At 45.0% G+C, this 18,764-nt stretch overlaps 1 protein-coding gene across 1 annotated transcript in view; it reads left to right on the top strand.

Annotated features, from left to right (window-relative positions):
- Positions 1-4,734: 4,734 nt before the first annotated feature.
- The window catches only part of AKAP12 (A-kinase anchoring protein 12), a 72,306-nt gene continuing 58,276 nt past the window's right edge, over positions 4,735-18,764 (top strand). The window contains exon 1 of the mRNA XM_045572583.1: positions 4,735-5,117. Within this exon, the coding sequence (XP_045428539.1) occupies positions 4,941-5,117 (177 nt within the window). The 5' untranslated portion in view covers positions 4,735-4,940. The remainder of the gene's footprint in view (positions 5,118-18,764) is intronic.

The raw sequence follows: 18,764 nt of genomic DNA, 5'->3' as shown, positions 1-18,764 counted from the left end.
ACCCAAAACTTGGGTATGTACCCTGACCAGATATCAAACCTACCTACCACCCACCCTCTGGAGTACAGGAAGAAGCTCCAACCAACTGAGCCACACCGGCCAGGGCTCATTTGCCAGATCTTGGTTCCCATAATAAGTGGGCGTAGAGCAGCCTAACTCTAGAAAAAGGAGGAGCCAGAACAATATTGGCTTATTGGCGAATGCCTTTCAATTACATTCATTTATTCATTTGTTTATATTTAGATAATCTTGAACGAAGTGGCAGAAGGCATGTTAAATTAGTTTTCTGTGAATAATTTTTTCTGTAAAGGCTTCCACAGTGGCTAGAAAAATATAATGAAAATGTATATAAATACAAATGAAAGGATTAATTCCCCTGGGCTCATAATCTTAGATTTGAATCAGCAGCCAATTTTTTATTTGATTTTAAGATTAGTGTATACAGAGCATGTCAAACTCAAAGGCTAACACGGGCCAAATAAACAAGGTTTAAGTTTATGTGGGCCGCAAAAATACAAAAGCTTCAATTTTCCTAGAAATGCAGGCTTATTTCCATAGAGACATGCTGAATACAAAGGGCTGAAATAAATGAGTGATCGTTAACAATAGGACATTTTAATACAAATTCATTTTTTCTTGAATAGTAACTTACCAGACACTGAATAATTGCACAAATTAGAAAGGGTAATGCAAATAAACCTATTTATCTTGTTTTCTGAAAACGAAATATTTCTTGATGTGCACACCACATGAGTCAGTACAAGACTAATGGTGTGGCAATCGGCTGCTAAAATATTCCCTGCTGGTATTAGTGGAGAGAAATGTGCCTGCTCATAAAGCATGTAAGGGAAATGAATGCAACAGGATTATAGTAATCATTCATTAGTGAACATTGTAGTTCGTTATTAATAATTATGCATAACAGGATATTGTAAAAATTAAGTTACAAAATTTTAATAAAAATGTTTCTTATATACTGTTATATTTGCTGGACTGCAAAAATATTCGTTGTGGGCTGCAAGCAGCCCGTGGACCATGAGTTTGACATACTTAATGTATAGCTCTATAATACATAATCTATATATTGTTTGTGTGTTCACCACCCCAAGTCAGGTTTCCTTCTAAATCTTGATAAATGAAATAGATACACAAATGGCTGGCTTTATAGTTAATCCCAAAGCAACACATTCCTTAAAAGGTAGAAGAATAACATTTGCATATATACTATATTTGGCATATACACTGTATATATAGAGGATATCTATCGATGGTTGGCTTTTGACCTTAATTTCTATAGTGACTTTTTCTATAGTTTCTTTATGAATGTTGGAATATTACTTACACATGAATCGAATAAAATTGCTAATTCTTCTAGTTATTTTTCCTTATAATTAGTCAATGCAGGAGAGGAAAGTAGGAATTGGGTTCTTAGATGATTTAGATATCTTGAGGTAAGTAATTGGTTCCAAAAAAGTAGGCTCTTTATTTAGCTAAAACAAAGAAGTGATAAGTGGTAGTTTCAAGGGTGACGAGTTGACAGTGAAATGTAGCTGGAGCAGGAATCTGTGGTGTAGAGTCAAGCGTTGCTTTTAGATTCTGTTGTAATAATCGGTATCATTGCTCCTTCAAGGTGTGGTATCAGCCCTGTTGTGAAATGCTCCGTGTTTGTGAATTCATTTAAGACACGTTTTTAAATGTCTTGGTGCATGTACACGGTGTCCGGCTACGACTCTAAATGTTATGGGCAAATCTCACGTGACCTGTTCTGGACAAGTTACTAAAAACACGTCCAGCCTGCTCTGCGGGAAACACGTATTTGTTGTTGAGAAATCACAAGCTGTTTTTATGAGAACATTAATTCTCTCAGGGAAACAACTCTACCCCCGACTGCCCCCCGGGAGACGCCGAGCAGGGACACCTGCGGCCTGCTGTTTGGAGGAAAGGGCTGCTGAGAACTGAGGGCAACTGCCAGCTTCGCACTGAGAAGTGGAAAACAGAACAGCTGCCTCCCTCGCCATCAATGACACGAAGGCAAGCAATTCTCTCCCAAGGAGTCTCCAACACCTTCGAAAAGAAAGCGGTGGGGACATGATTCAAAGCCTTGAGCAGGTGCCTTTTCTACTGAGGCACATAGTAGGCCCTCAGTAGGTATGTGTTGAAAGAATGAGTGAGTGAGTGAATGAATGAATGAATGAACGAACGAACTTTGTAATGTTCTGAAGCACTAACAGAATATCTAAAAAGGTTGGGACATCTCATTGCTGGGCATAGTAAATAACATGACCACTCTTCTTAACAAAAATAACTCAGTCAAGAGTAACACCGATCTGTAAGTCTGACAGAAGGGATTCTTTGGTCAGAAACCAAAGGGAGTTATGTGTGTGCTTGTGTGAATCCACAAAGGAACCTGTTATTCTTAACACCTTCTTATCATGGAGCTGTTTCAGGCGGAAAAGAAAGAACTAAGATGTGCACATTTTTAAACATAAGATTTTCCTTTAAAAAATAAGAGCAGCCCTAGCCAGGGTGGCCCAGTGGATAGAGTGTTGGCCTGCGGACCAGAGGGTCCTGGGCTCCATCCATTCAAGGGCACCTTGGTTGCAGGTTCCTCCTCAGCCTGGGCCCTGGTTGGGAGCTCATGCAGGAAGCAGCCAACCCATGTGTTCCCCTCTCTTTCTCTCTCTCTCTGTCTGTCTGTCTCTCTCTCTGTCTCTCTCTCTGTCTCTCTCTCTCTCTCTCTCTTTCTCATTCTCTCTCTCATTCTCTCTCTCTCATTCTCTCTCTCTCTCTCTCTCTCTCTCTCTCATTCTCTCTCTCTTTCTCTCTTTCTCATTCTCTCTCTCATTCTCTCTCTCTCATTCTCTCTCTCTCATTCTTTCTCTCTCATTCTCTCTCTCTCTCTCTCTCTCTCTCTCTCTCTCTCTCTCTCTCTCTCCCTAAAAATCAGTTTAAAAAAAAATATCCTCGGGTAAGAATGAACAACAACAAAAAGAACACAAGCATCTTCAGAGCCTGAAAAAGAAACTCGAACCCAGTAGTTGGTAATCTTCCTCAGCACGCAGGTTGTATGTGGTTGCCTTGAAATCTTCGACCTTGCAGTCTATAAGGGCTGGGAGATGAGAAAGGCTTTGTTAAGAATTTCCCAAGAACTGAATAAATGTAATCTCACGGAATGGGAAATTTTGATAGTATTTGTACTATTTACAGATACATTTTCAGATGCGCTTGCTTAATCATTATCAAATGGGCTTTAACAGTGTTTCCAGCTCAGAACATCCTAGCTGAGGTCTAAATGCGACTTTTCACTGGCAATCCTGAGAAGAGGGAACCCATGGGAGTTTCCTTCGGGAGAGTAAAGTGTGTTTCCGTGTGGGATCGCTCCTTACAACTCCATCTGCCCGTGGTGAAACCTCTGAGCCTGCTTACTCCCACTGACTGACAAAGTGAATACCAGGACCGATGTCAGAGGGTGGCTGTTGTAAGGATTAAATATACACAAAGTGCTTTGCATCGTGCCTGTACAGAATAAGTAATGCTTCCTACACAGCCAAAATTTAAGTTGAAATGGGTGAAATGCTTAAAAATGCTGAAAACCAACCATTTGGCAAATATACTGCTTCTTCAAGGGTGAAATTCCAGAGAACGTGGTCCTTATGTACCCCTTCAAATAAAAATGATACATTCAGAAAAGTTTTATTCCGATAACTAACACACCATACACTAGGCACAAACTATCCCAGGACTGAACTGCTGCTTAAATCAGCTCTGTTAAAGTGTATTAAATCTGTATCTAGGATATTTATCTGGCATCCTATGCCAATATTCCAACTATTTATGAAAAGTAAGGCATTTAATTTGCTAGTTAAACCTGGGACCATGCCTCTTGCAGCCCCACCACCTTCATGCTTACGTGTCAAATAACCCAGCTAAGATTTTAAATTAGTTCAAATATTTATTGCCTGCCTGCTATAGTCATGTAACAAACGCCCTTCAGAAGGAGAGAGGGAGAGGAAAGCAAGCCCCTTAGGCTGCTGCTGTTCGCAGCCTTTCTCTGGGGAGCAGGACGGCTGCAAATGAAGATCTCTCCCATCCTGCCCAGCATGGCGCGGGGCAGACCTAGCCTGGACCTCCGGCATCAGGCCCTCCTTTCCAGTAATCGTCTCACTTCCCGGTCCCCCGGGGAAGGAAGGAGGGTGGCCGGCGTGGCCGATGACACGGCCTGACATCACCGCTCGGGATCGCAGGAGTCCGGGGGCCGCGGGCCCACCTCACCGGTGGCCTGACTGCGGGCACCTCCCCAGCCCCGCGCCGGCCACGTGAGGTGCCCTAATATGGTCCGGCCCGAGGGCGGCCGGAGCGCTGGCCTCTCCGTGCCGATGGGGCGGGGGCTGGATCCGAAGCCTCCGGAGTCCACCCGGACCTGAGGGCGAGCGCAGGGGGCTCTGGGGGCGCTGCTGGGCGAGCTGGGAGCCGGCGGCTGCGGGAGCTCCCGCCTGGGTACCTCTCCTCTCATCCGCCCGGCGAACCCATCCCGTCTCCCCGGGGGCCGCCCGCCCTCCCCTCCTTCTCCGTCTCCCCTCGCCATCGGCGATCCCGGGGCTCCCCCAGCGCAGGTCCTCCTTTCGGGACGGGGCGGCGCCCGGGGGGGGGGGGGGGCAGGGGAGGATGCTGCTGCAAGGCGTGTCTGGGCGGCGCTCATGTGATGAACCGGGAGGGAGGAAACAAGGGGAGGAGGAGGAGGCAAAGAGGTGGCTCTCTCTCTCTCCCTCTCTCTCTCTCTCTTTTTTCTTTTAAGGAGTTTGCTGCGAGCGCGTCCCCTCCATTCGGCCCGGCGCGCTCGGCGGAGGAGGAGGAGGAGCGGGAGGCAGGCGCTCGGGGACCCGCGGCGCACGCTCCTCGCCGTCCCGCCGTTCGCAGAGGCGCGGAGAGCCCGCGGAGCCATGGGCGCCGGCAGCTCCACGGAGCAGCGGAGCCCGGAGCCGCCGGAGGCGGGCAGCGGGGCGCCGGCCGAGCCCCAGCCCCAGCCCGGCGGCCCGGTGCTGGCGGAGGCGGCGGAGGCGGCGGCGGCGGGAGCCCCGGGGGACCCCGGCATCGCGGCCGCGGACCCCGCCGCCAAGGTACGGGGCGCCGGGCCACCTGCCGCGGAGGGGGGTGGGGGGGGGGGGGGCTCTGATTTCTTCTGGTTTCTGCCTGCGAGAACTTGCCGGCCCGGCCAGCCCATCTGCAAACTCGGGCGCACGGACCCCTCTTTGCGGGCGGTGGTTGGTTTGGGGGGCGGGTGGGGCCGCCGGGGCGGAACCCGAGCTGCAGGGAGCGCGGCCGGGCTCGCACCTTTGTGGCGGGGCTGCGGGCGGGCGACTGCGCCATCCGCCGTCACAAGGCCACCCCGGCCTCCCTCCGCGCTCTGCCGGGGCGCTGGGCTCGGGGGAGGCCGCGGGGACTGACCCCGGGGCCCGGGGGACTGACCCCGGGGCCCTGCCCCTCCCAGAGGCGGAGAGCCAGCTGCTGGGCCAGGGCCCGCGCTGCCCTGGGTCCGGGGGGCCGGCCACCCCTGGGTGCGGGGAACCGGCCACCCCTGGGTCCCACCAACCGGCCACCCCTGGGTCCCACCAACCGGCCACCCCTGGGTCCCACCAACCGGCCACCCCTGGGTGCCACACCGCCTGCCATCCTGGTTTCCAGCTGAGCCCGCGGCCACCGGGGCTGGTACCCGGTCCTCCTGCTGCGGCGGCGGCTGGGCGGGCACCGCCTTCCCGCTGCGGAGAAAGCCCGGGGTGCAGCCCGCCCGGAGCCGGAGAAAACCTGGGCTGGGCGGGCGCTGCGCTTCCAAAAGGAATGACAGGTTTCCTTCCCGCTCAGGGCATGCATGGCCTGTGGGCGCGGCTGGATACACACACCCGGAGCTAGAAGTTTTCCTAGGATGCGGTCTGTGCTCTTGTCCAGGGAGGCAGTGAACCTGCTAGGACGTTTGCATTGTATGGTCTCAGGCTTCAGGGCTGAAATACGCATTCTTGGCCGCTCCAGCAGCCAAGTTTGTACTCGGTCCCGTCGTTGGATTTTAGATTTCAGGTAGTATTTCCCAGCATGTGCGTTCCCTCCCAGAGCTTGGCCCAGCCTGTTCTGGGATGCCCTCATAGGAAGAGGTGGTCAGCCATGCTTAATATAAACAAACAAACAAATCGCGTGTGGAATCTGAGGATACAGATTACATGAGGAGCTTTGAGAGTCATTTGGGCAGGGCTGTTGATGTTTAGTACATGTTTCATACATATGTAAGTAAACAGGTTGGATAAGTGTTTTTATAGGGAAAAGGAGCTGAAATCTAGGTAGATTTCACAGAACTATGGCCTCGTTGTCTTGACCTCTTTAGATGCCCCAGTGTAGTTGAGCTGAGACTGCTCTTAACTAGATTACCTGCTGTCTTTAACTTACAAATCCTTGGAAAAGCCCATAGCCCCTATAGTTGGAGATACTAACCAATACTAACCGCCTGGCTTAGCTAGATTTTTGTAAGGTGCCTAAGCCTTGGCCTAGTGACTGCACCATCCCTTTGAGATCTGAGTCACATCTTCATCCTTACTGTACATCATTTTTAATGCCAACTACAGTCCAATGGCTGCACAACCCGTATTCAGAGTCCAGTAGTGAACGTCATGTTGGTGTGTAATTGCTAAAGCTTTTGGTCAGGTTCATTTTTTCCATGGCTTTTACGACTCCTCAGGTTCTCCTATTAGCACTTCACACTGAAATATGGTACAGTACTTACTCCCCTCCCAATAAATTCTAATTTGTTCGTGTAAAAATATTCCTCCCGTTTTCTGATTCCCTTCTCTTCATGTCTTTGTCTCCAGCATCTTAGTCTTCTCCCTCTCTCCTGGTCACCACCATCTTGAAACAGCCAAACCCTGTCCTTAAAAAAAAAAAAAATGGCTTAAATGACATCCAGAATATCACTGGCCTTTTTGGCGTGCTGCCCAGTTATCAATTTGGAGGCAATCAGTGCACTTACATGTATCCTTGGAAAATGGGCAGCTTTTCATCTCAATGAGCAAAATGTATTTCTCAGGTTTTGAAGACCTAAGTCTTTTCTAGAGAATCTGATGGGCAGTGACTCAGCGCGCGCCTCTCGCCTCCCCTCCTCACCCTGGTAAGCGCGGGTTCCTGACCTCGGAGTAATTCTGTCTGCCGTTCTAGGCTCTCACCATGCCATGGACCTTCTCCCTAGCAGTTTCCGCATTGATGGGTTTAGTGACTTGACTAATGTTTTGAGTTTTTTGGTGTTTTGTTTGTGGGTTGTTGTTTTTTTGTTTTTTTTGTTTTTTTTTTAGCATTTCTGAATGTCGCACAAGAGCAGGAACCATATCTGCTGTTTATAACGGGTGTCCCCCAGGTGTTGCCTGCTGTCTGGCACGTAGTGGGCTCTCAGGAAGGGATGCTACTGGCTCCCTGGCTTTGATTAGAGGCAATCGAGTTGGGCAGCACCCTGCTCATCTCATTTTCTTACCATTGAACCTGTGACCTTCTCATCATGATCCATCGCAGGTAGCAGACAGTGATTACGTCAAGTCAGTCTATTTGGTTATTAATAGAAATAATGAATATTTGGGCAAACATTCAGCTTTGGGGAGTTTGGTTTCTATTTCTCTTGAGAGAGTTGCATGCTAGGTTATTTCGAATTGCCTTTGATATCAAATAAACCAATATATTAGCCACACATAGGCAGGTGGCTCAAATGAGATCACTTACGTGCATTGACCAGTTATGAATTGCCTCTTGAGCGTTCTTGTTTGGGTCTGTGGGCACTGAGGCAGGTTTAGACTAATACGTCATTCCCTTCCCACCAGTAGAATGTGGATGATTAACTAAAGGCTGTTAGCAGATCCCTCTCCCATCCCCCTCCTGCCCATCTAAAAGGATATTCATATCATGTACATGTTGCCTGTTTAGCAATCCAGTTTACTTTCCTTTTCTTCTGCTAATTTCAGTTACCAGTTGCTCACTGAGTAAGTGCTCACACATCAAAAGATGTCACACTCATTGAGTTGTTACTCCTGTCAGATCAAGCTTGATTGCTCAAGCTTAACGTTCAGATGCACTGAGGCAGAAGTTTTGGTTTTATCTGTGGTGTTTTTCAATAAATGGAAGGAATCTTATCTTCTTGGTCAATTTTTTTTTACAGTCTTCATATGTAAATTCTGGGAGGGAATGGCTTGATCCGTTATTTTCCAGGTTTAATTTTGAGACTTGGCTATTTTGGCGGCTACAGGGGCAGGAATATTAGACTGCCAAACACAAGGGGTAAATAAAACCTCGTATTAATCCTCAATCATCCGTTTTTAAAAATTTGTCTTCAAGGAGTGTTTTAAATCCGGTGGCAATAGAGAGTGGAGTATATGGCATATAAATGACAAATTTGATTCTGAAGCCAAGCTCCAGGCTAAGTCTGGACTGTCACCATCCTCTACATTAGCCTTTCTGTGTTTTCCGGGAGTAGGAATGGAACAGTGGTCAGTGACCACAATGAGAGGCCCATGTCCTTGGCGGGTGGGAAGATGGGGACTCGACAGTCCTTCACGTTGTGGTCCCATTTGATTACAAGAGCTGAATCACCAAAGCATAAACTTGTGCTCAGTTAGAAGGATCTATCTGATTAGCAGATTGAAGGTTGTCTTTGCCTTGTGTGCATTAAAACAGACCATTGAGCTAAGTGCATTTCGTCATTCCTCTCCCAGCCTGAGGTGGCGGTATGCTTTCTCTCACTTGCCCTCTGTTTTACAAGATGGAGACTGAAGGTGGCCTTGATGGGATGATGGCACCAGTTTTACACTAAAAGGGCCCGGCATTTAAGAGGATTAATCGAGACTTATATGTGTGTTAGTAGAGTGGCGTTTCTTTTTCATTTTTCTTTTACAAACCCTTGTGTCAAGAGTGGTGTTTTTATGGGTGTGGCTACCCTGTTTTGTGGATTTTAGCCGGATTATAAAAGGTGCTACTATCTGATGGGAACACAGCCCTGAAACTGGAGATGGGATGTGAGGATGGTCACTTAGGATGGCCGTAGGCTGTGGGGACTGCAGGCCCCGCCCTTGGCTCTGTGGCAGCTTTTTAGGTTGGTAGATGGGTGTGGTCAGTGGAGATTTCCACCTGAAATACCTCCCTCTGCGAAGCACATGCCTCAGTGTGCATGCTTTTGCATCTATTTGGGTTGACTGAACACTGTGCCTGGATAGCTTTAAACTGATCTTATAAGGATCTTTCTAGTTTGGTGTCTTACAGGATGATGAATAAAATGGAAATAAATGTCTTATGTTCAAAGGTATTTTAATAGAGGTGTTTTTTTTTTCCTCTTCTTTATCAGCTTTAACACATAGTGTTATAGAACACCAAAGAAAGGAAAATCAAATTAAATGGTGCTTATCCTAGACCTCTCTAACCTTATATGCTGTAGTCATTCATGAAGTGAGAAATGAGTAGTTAGAGCACTTTGAATTCTGAGAAGAACATAGTCAGTACTTTTAACTCATGAAAGGATACTCTTAAATATCCTCAAATCCAATTCTTAGTTCTTTTACAATTCAGAATAAGTTTGATTTAATTTTAAAAGAATTCAATGGAAAAATATGGAGAAAACTGGGTTCTGGAAGGGAGAAGCACTATATGTAAGCATATATTCAATAAATTCTTGAAAAATCTACAATTATAATTATTTGATTTGTCTAATTAGATTTCAGGCCATTTTCCTGCAAATTAGCACCATATTACAAATATAGGGTAGGATTAAAAAATAAATTAAAGAAATATATCTCTTTCAGAGAGAAGAAGGGAGAGAGAAAGCTAGAAACATCAATGATGAGAGAGAGTCATTGATTGGCTGCCTCCTGTACACCCCCTAATAAGGCAGGTGTCCTGGCCCAGATGGAACCATGACCTAGCTCATAGGTCAACACTTAACTGATGAGCCACCCAGGCTGGGATAAGGGTAGGATTTTTATGATCATCTTTTTGTGTCCTTCTCATTAGTAAATCTAATAAAAAGGATTAGGTGTTAAAATAATTGAATAATTTCAATCATACCTGCCTTCATATCTCTTATCATGAGTAATGGAGCTTACTTATTTAAAGCTGACTGTAGATCTCATATCAGTTTTTAATTGTAAAAGCTTTATAGGCTGATCAAAAGCATTTGTTTACTTTTATTAAAATGACTTAGTTAAAGACATTGCATAACAGGATTTGTTTAATGTTTTTGGTTGTTTTTTTGTTTTTTTAAATATATTTTATTGATTTTACACAGAGAGGAATTGAGAGGGACAGAGAGTTAGAAACGTCGATGAGAGAGAAACACTGACCAGCTGCCTCTTGCACACCCCACACTGGGTATATGCCCGCAACCAAGGTACATGCCCCTGACCGGAATCGAACCTGGGACCTTTCAGTCCTCAGGCCGACGCTCTATCCACTGAGCCAAACCAGTCCCGGCTGGTTGGGTTTTTTTTTTTAATGTTTATAGTTGAGAACCTCAATTTGTGGAATGTGGTAAAAAGTGAAAGTTACCTATTCTTTTCAACCCCTCAAATACTCATTGCTTGAAATCAATATTGGTGGTTTCTTGCTTATTCTTTCAAAAACTTTATGCATAGGCAAGGATATAAATAAAAATAGTTCCATCTTTAACAAATAGGATCATCCTATATAATAAAAGGCTAATATACAAATTAACTGAATGGCGGAATGATCAGTCACTATGACATGCACTGGCCACCAGGAGGCAGACACTCAATATAGGAGCTGCCCCCTGGTGGTCAGTGCTCAACCAGAAGCCAGGTTCAAGGCTGGTGAGTGCAGCAGGAGTCTCTCCTGTCTCCTTGGCAATGCTAAGGATGTCCAACTGATGGCTTAGGCCCACTCCCCATGAGAGGGCGCAGGCCAGGCTTGAGAGATCCCCCACAAGTGCATGAATTTCATGCACCAGACCTCTAGTATTATATATATTCTGTTACTTTAGGTATTGGATATCTTTTCATATCAGAACATAAAGATCTACCCCCCCCCCTCACCCCCCATAAAAAGACCTACCCCTATTCATATTAATGGCTAGGTCACATGTGTCAAACACAAGGCCCTCGGGCCAAATCCGTCCCGCCAGGCCTTGCAATGTGGCCCGCACCGCGCTGTCATCACTGCACTCCGCTGCGTTTCCATCACAATGACAGTTTATGACTGTTCAGTAAACCATTCGGCCCGAGATTTAGGCTGGATTTTAGATTTTGGCCCCTTCTCTGATTGAGTTCGACACCCCTAGGTACATAAATTTCTCCTTTATGGGTTGAAGTACCACAGTGATTTAACCAATCGCCCGTTTTTATATTTATATTTTCCTAATCTTTTGCTATATTAAATTGATGGAAGGAATATCCTAGTTCAGATATCTTTGTAAGTGTGCAAGTGTATCTTTAGGATAGATTTCTGAAGTGGAGTTGCTGGATCAGAGGATTTAAATTCACTTTCAATTTTGATAGCCCTTGTTGAATCTCTTAACGAAGAGATTCTTCCACTTTGCATCTCTACTGCCTAGGAGGTCAGCACTCACTTTCCAAAGCCTTTGCCTCAATGCATCACAGATTTTCTAATACTGGTCGGTCTGTACCTCAGTAGGCACTTGAATTTCCTTGGTGCATTTTTAATGATGAGGTTGAGTGCCTTGTCATGTATATTGGGCACCCAGTCAGGAACTGGACTGGCTTTCAGAGAATTAAATAAAAGGCACTCGTTTATTTTAAGTGAGTTAATTTTAAAAGACTTTCCCTCCGGAAATTACTCAAAATAGGGCAAGTTTAAGAGCAAAAAAAGTGGCTGAGGGACTACTCTTCTTGACTCCTTTTTCTTCCCAAGTTAGTAAACTGTCTTTAATTTTATTTGCTTAGACAATGACCTACTTTTTAGGCTATCAATTTAAAATGTTCCCCTCTGGGAACAATCTAAAATCTAGTTGCCAGGAATTTCTTCATACTTCTGATCCATGACATACATGTTGGAAACAGGGATTGAGGGTCACAGAAATCCAAGTCCCCTGGGTTTTGTCCCTTCTCATTCTCCTAACAGATGATGGCCTGGATAGGGTAACTGGAATAAACGTGATTTTCCAGAAAACAGTAGGTGCTCAAAGCTCTGGAAACTTCGGGATCTATCCCAGACACTATTGCTTCTCTTACTACAAGTATTCATTCTAGTTCAATCGTTTTAGTCTTCTCTACAGTTTCTCCATGATGTTTAAAAAAAAAAAAAAATGGGGAGAAACCCTGCAATTGTATTCTGTTAAACTGTAACCAGGTATAATAAAATGTCAGTTTTATTTGATTAGTAAATGAGACCAGCCACAGTTAAGGGTCACTACAACTGGTTGTCCAGCGTTCTGTTTGTTATATGCAGACATTGTAAACTGCGGGAGTGTTGAGAGATTGTTTTTTCCCCAGTTCCCAAATCTGGTTGTTCAATTGAACCCCCCAGGGAGCTTTGAAAGACATCCCTGGGTCCATCCTAGATGCATTGAATCTGAAAGCCTGCCCTTCGGAGGACTGAGATTCTGTAGCCTTCATGTTCTCCCATATTCTGATTTGCCTGGTGTGGCCACAATGGTCTTAAGAAGAAATGTAGGGGATAGGAGCTGCTGGAGGGCCAGGACCAGGTGGTCCAGGCCAAGACGACAACAGGTGGTCCAGGCACAGACTGATGGAAGTTGGAGCTAGTGTGGGTGGGAAGGAGGGCTTCAGATGATGTATGAAGAGTGGTTAGGTATTTCCCTTCTCACATAAACAAAGGAAAATATTCCTCCTACATAATTTCATTCTTTATTCTCTTGTGTCAAAAGCAAGCATGCTATTGTTGGTAGAGGTTTTCTAAAAAGAATGTGCTGTTCAGGGTGAATAGGTGCGGAATCAGATGCTAATATCCTTCCTGATCGAGAAGCACCGACTTGTCAGTGTTCACTGTTTTCGTTTCCATCTGCTTGCCTCTTAAGCCTTTTCCCTCATTGATTAATTCTAAACTTCCTTTTGCTAGATAAGTAGATGTAGCCGAGGGCTTACTTTATGGCCTTTGGCTGCTCCAAAAATCTGTGACAAAATCTTAAAACCTAAGCAAGTCCTTGCAGATCAGATTAGGGTCTGGCTTTCCCCAGGTTTATCACTGTTCAATCTTGATTCCATAAACACTTCTTTGCTGGTGTCTGTGCTCAGGAACTGTGCTGGGAACTGCGGAGACAAAGGGAGAACTCCAGAGCTCAGTCCTAAAAAATGAACGTTTTCCCTTCCACATATTGAGCTCTTCCATCCACTGGAAATGTGATGGCTGTATGTCTGGAGGGAGAGATCGAACTTTGTTTTCTGTATGGTTACCTGATGTTCCAGTGCTACTGGTTAAAAGTCCTTCCTGTTAAAACTTGAGTTTCCATGTATGTGTAATTCTGTTTATTGATTTCACTTTACTTTTAAAATTTTCCTGCTGTCTTTTTGTACACTAAGTTTAAAGCATCAAGGGACTGACTACAAATCTAGTCAATTATTATAGCAAGTCCATGGTTTAAAATACTTTCATATTTGCCCTGAGGGGTCCTGGGTTCAATTCCGGCCAAGGACACGTGCCCGGGTTGCAGGCTTGATCCCCAGTAGGGGGCGTGCGGATCGGTGATTCTCTTTCATCATTGATGTTTCTATCTCTCTCTCTCCCCTCTCCCTTCCTCTCTGAAGTCAATAAATATATATTTTTAAAAATATAATAAAATGCTTTCATATTCTACCTTTGAGGTGTTTCCCTGGTCTCTGCTGATAAATTTATATCTACGTAAATGTAAAAAACTGGGAAGCAGGTGTTATCTTATAAAATTGTTTTTCTTGGTATGTAATAACATTATGCATTAAGATAGTCAATTAAATATCTCCTAACCACTTCACCATATGAAAGGCAATGGACTAGATTCTTTGAGAGATAACAGCATAAGACCACATAGTGTTACCCTTGTGCACCTCATAATTAGGTAATTTGAGAGGGTCCCAGGATTGAAATAATTGGAGGGCCAATAGAAAAAATAGCCATTAGTCAGCACGTGTCTCCTCAGTGACTTGTCCAGATAACTGCTATAGAGAGAACACTCCGGAATGCCACAGGCAGATTCAGGGCCGTTTGGTTGGGAGACCAGAAAGCACATGACATATGACGGGGCTGAATGCTTATAGGGAGTAACAGAGAGAGGATGGAAAATAAGAGGGATGGGAATGGGGGGAATGAGGACAAATATGTGATGCCTTAATCAATAAAGAAATTAAAAATAAATTAATTTAAAAAGAAAAGAGTTGCAACCAGTCGTTCATTGTAAGAGCTGCACAGGCAGCAGAGAGCCAGGGAAGGTTCTGGATACAAAAGAATGCGAAGGTGCAGAAATGCCACCTGCGTGGCTGCTGGACTCCGGGGAGGTCAGCTCACACGAGATGGGGAGGACCTCTGCCGGAGAGGGGCGGGGTGATGTGAGACAGGAGCGGTGACTGGGAGGTTGGGTCGGCAAACATTTCCACGATATGGCAGACGTGTGTATCAGACGTGAATGAGCAGGGGCAGCAGGGCTGGGGGCAGGGAATAGACACTTGCCTGGGGGGCCAGTCGGAAATACCGAGGCTTCCAGACTCGGATACTGAGAACCTCAGTTTCCCCAATAATCAGACAAGAGCCCCCCTCAGGAGGCCAGCTTCAGCTGTCTGTTGCTGTGTAAACCTGTGCCAGCCATGATTTCTCTTTACAAGGGAACCGTCGCTTGTAGGAGCAACTTAGGACTTGGAAGAAGAGTGTGTAGGCGATGGCATGAGATCAGAGCCATTTCTCTAATAGCGGTCTGTGTCAGGGCAGAGACCCGGGCTTCGATCGGGGGCAATCCAGGCTAGGAGGGTGGGTGTGGGATCAGAGCGGAAGGTAGTTTAGTATCCCAGACTAAGAGATGATAGCACTGATGGAGCTATTGGTATGAAGTAAGATTACACATTAAAAATAGTTCGTTAGGCCGAAAATGGTTTGGCTTAGTGGATACAGCGTTGGCCTGTGGACTGAAAGGTCCCAGGTTCGATTCTGGTCAAGGGCATGTACTTTGGTTGTGGGTACATCCCCAGTAGGGGGTGTGCAAGAGGCAGCTGATGGATGATTTTCTCTCATTGATGTTTCTGTCTCTCTATCTCTCTCTCTTCCTCTCTCTCTAAAAAAAAAAAAAAAAAATCAATAATATATATATATATATATATATATATATATATATATATATATGAAATAAAAATAGTCCGTTAAGATCTCCTAACCACTTCCCACAGGAAAGGGGTCTATGGAGAAGGGGAAACCAAAAATGAATATGAGTGGAAGACGGCAAACCAGACCCCCTGGGTTGGACAGCGGTTGGACCACTGCTTCATCGGGCCACAGTGGCCATTTCCTCCCAGCACCTCTGTGTCCGCTTGAATGTGAAGGAGCCTCATGGTTGCCTTGCCTTGCATTTGTAGGCCAAGAAAGCGGGCGTCTTGGGGAATGTTTGTCTTTATTTATCTTTCTTCTTTGTCATTCTTTCCACCTCGAGTGTGTGCCCTTTGGTCTGTTGTTCAGAGGAAGATGATGCTCCTTCATGTCAGAACCCATGATTTTTTTAAAAAAAATTTTTTTTTTTTTTTTTTTTTTTTTTACAGAGAAGAAGGGAGAGGGATAGAGAGCTAGAAATATTGATGAGAGAGAAACATTGATCAGCTGCCTCTTGCACACCCCAAACTGAGGATGAGGCCACAACCAAGGTACATGCCCTTAGCCAGAATCGAACCTGGGACCTTTCAGTCTGCAGGCCGATGCTCTATTCACTGAGCCAAACCAGTCAGGGCAGAGCCCATGATTTCTTATTGAATTGAGCCATCACCGGCTCTGGCTTTGTCAGCTGCACAATCACTCCTCTGTCGTCACTCCCTGATTCTGGTCATCCTTCCGGAAGGCATGGTTCTTTCACCCCTGGATGATTGGCCTTACTCTCTAAAATTCTGGGATGCATTGAATAAATAAGATCGTTGACAGGCTTGATGATTTTTATTGGTTTTTTTAAGACTTTCATTCTGGGTGATAATTTTTCATACTCCTTGGAGAATACCTCTTAAGGAGCTTGTGTTTGAAATGATCCCTCACTTGGGTATATGTGTAAAACAGTGTTGCCCACACCTGTAGCATACGGAATGCTGGGCAAGGTTCAATGGTGATGTGGTCTGTCTACTTTGAAGTTACCATTGGTATGCACAACTGTAAATTGGAGGGAGGGGGTAGAATTATAATCTACAGGGAATTGCTGAGAATTAGGCAGTCTCTGTACGATGAATTTTTCTGAATTATTTCAGAAAGGACACATGTAACCAATATTTAGACATGAGTCCCCTGACTCCTATAGTGTTAATGTAAATATTTAAATGGAAAATTTTGTTCTTGTTCTGCTCTGTTTTATAGGAATTAAGTTACTGAAAAGCAGTAAAAAAAAAATGTCACCACTAAAACCAATCCTGATTATCAAGATCTTTTCTCCAATCATGATGAAAGATAGTATATAAATTTTTTAAGAAAAAAATACATTTTTATTGATTTAAGAGAGGAAGGGAGAGAGAGAAACATCAATGATGAGAGAGAATCTTTGATTAGCTGCCCCCTGCATTCCCCTCACTGGATATGGAGCCTGCAACACAGGCATATGCCCCTTACCAGAATCAAACCCAGGACCCTTCAGTCCGCAGGTCGACGCTCTATCCACTGAGCCAAATTGGCTAGGGCGATAGTACATAAAATTTAAACAAAAAATAGTTCACAGTAAGTAATGGGGCCAAAACCCAGGTGATTGGTTTTAATATCTGATTTTTTTTTTTTTTTCTTTGTAAAGCCTTCCGGAGTTTAAATTCCATGTGATGGCAGTTTTGGATCTGTTTTTGTTTTTGTTTTTTTACAATATACACAGTTTGTCTTACGTTGATTAAAACAAAGATTGGTTATTCTTTGGATACTCATCCTGGACACATTGGGTCCTTGGAGTGTTCGAGAGGTGCTGTCTGGAAGGGAAGTTCCGTGGTGACCAAACAGGACCCGCAGTGCGATCTGGGACTGGAACAGTGACAGGAGATCTCAGTCACTCCTGGAGCTGGGCCCGCTCCCCGGTCCTCCAGGACCTGAGGAATGAGGAGAATGCCGCAGCCTTCGGGAAGTAGGTCATGGTTGAGAGTCCTGCAGCCTCGGAGCACGTTTCTCAGACGGTGGCTGCGCGCCCTGTGTTCAGCCCTGTGTCCCCGGTGCTGCAGTCTGAGGCAGATGAGGTGCCTGGACGCGTTCCAGCCCCGCGGAGGGCTGCGCCCCCCCACACCAGAAATAAATCAAAAGGTGAGGCTATAGAATGGTGACCAGAAAATCATAGATTGATCAGCGTTTTTTCTTAATTGCATGATCTTAGAATAAATATTAATTTAAAGAGTAAGTAGAGAGATAAGGAAAAGTAGATAGCTCCTTTTAAATGAACTGGGGGTCTTTTTTTTTTTTTTTTTTTTTTTTTGCAGACTAGTGTTAAGAACTACAAGATACCCACTGAGTTCCCTATAACTACCTTTGACCTTAATGCTCATGGCCTATTGTGGATTTAACTTGTAGAAACCAAATATATACACTGAGTGGCCAGATTATTATGACCTTTGAACACATAATAATATGGCCACTCAGGGTATATCCTGTATAATAAAAGGCTAATATGCAAATTGTCCCCTCAACCAGGAGTTTGACCAGTAGGCAGGCCAGCCAACTGCCCATGGCTCCTCCCCCTGGCCAGGCTGGCCAGACCTCACCCATGCACAAATTCATGCACTGTGCCTCAAATATATATATATATATATATATATATATATATATATATATATATATATATATTTTTTTTTTTTTTTGAGAGGCCAGATTATTATGCGTTCAGAGATCATAATAATCTGGCCACTCAGTGTGTGTGTGTGTAATTTTTTAAAATTATTATTATTGATCTTAGAGAGGGAGAGAGAGGACAAAAGAGTGGGATAGAATGAGAAACATCAATTTGTTGCTCCACTTATTTATGCATTCATTGTTTGATTCCTGTATGTACCCCTGACCAGGGATTGAACCCACAACCTTGGCATATGGTGGTGATGTTCTAACCACCTGAGCCACCCAGCCAGCCTGGAAAGCATGCTGTGAGATGTAGCTAAGTGCTGAACAAGAGGCACACACATGACAGGTCCCAAAGGTGAGAGACCACATGCTGTGTGCCAGGGGAGCTGGCAGGAGGGTGCTGTATGCCGAATGCTGGTGTCCCCCCAGATGCATATGCAGAATCCTCAATGTGACGGCATTAGGAGATGGGTCTTTGGAAGGTGATTAGGTCATGAGGATGGATTATAAGGACAGTCATGGGATTCGTGTCCTTATAAGGAAGACACAGAAGAACTTTTCTTATAACCGAGAAAAGGCCTTCACCAAACCAGGGAGTGAGCTCTCACCAGGAACCAGCTCAGTGCCGGGAGCCCCTGTCTAAGTCACCGGGCCTGGCAGTTTGTCACAGTAGCCTGAGCTAAAACGGAATGGAATTCATGGAGAATTTCTGAAGAATGAGATACTTGAGAGGAATCAAAAAATAATATTTAAAATAATAAAAATGTGAGCCTCATTCTACTTGGAGAGATACTGAGTAAGAAATAGCCTAGGAA

This window comes from Pipistrellus kuhlii, unplaced genomic scaffold (assembly GCF_014108245.1).
Source record: "Pipistrellus kuhlii isolate mPipKuh1 unplaced genomic scaffold, mPipKuh1.p scaffold_m20_p_5, whole genome shotgun sequence".
NCBI lineage: Eukaryota > Metazoa > Chordata > Mammalia > Chiroptera > Vespertilionidae > Pipistrellus > Pipistrellus kuhlii.
The sequence above is the reverse complement of the archived record's forward strand: the minus strand, read 5'-3'. Positions and strand labels throughout refer to the sequence as shown.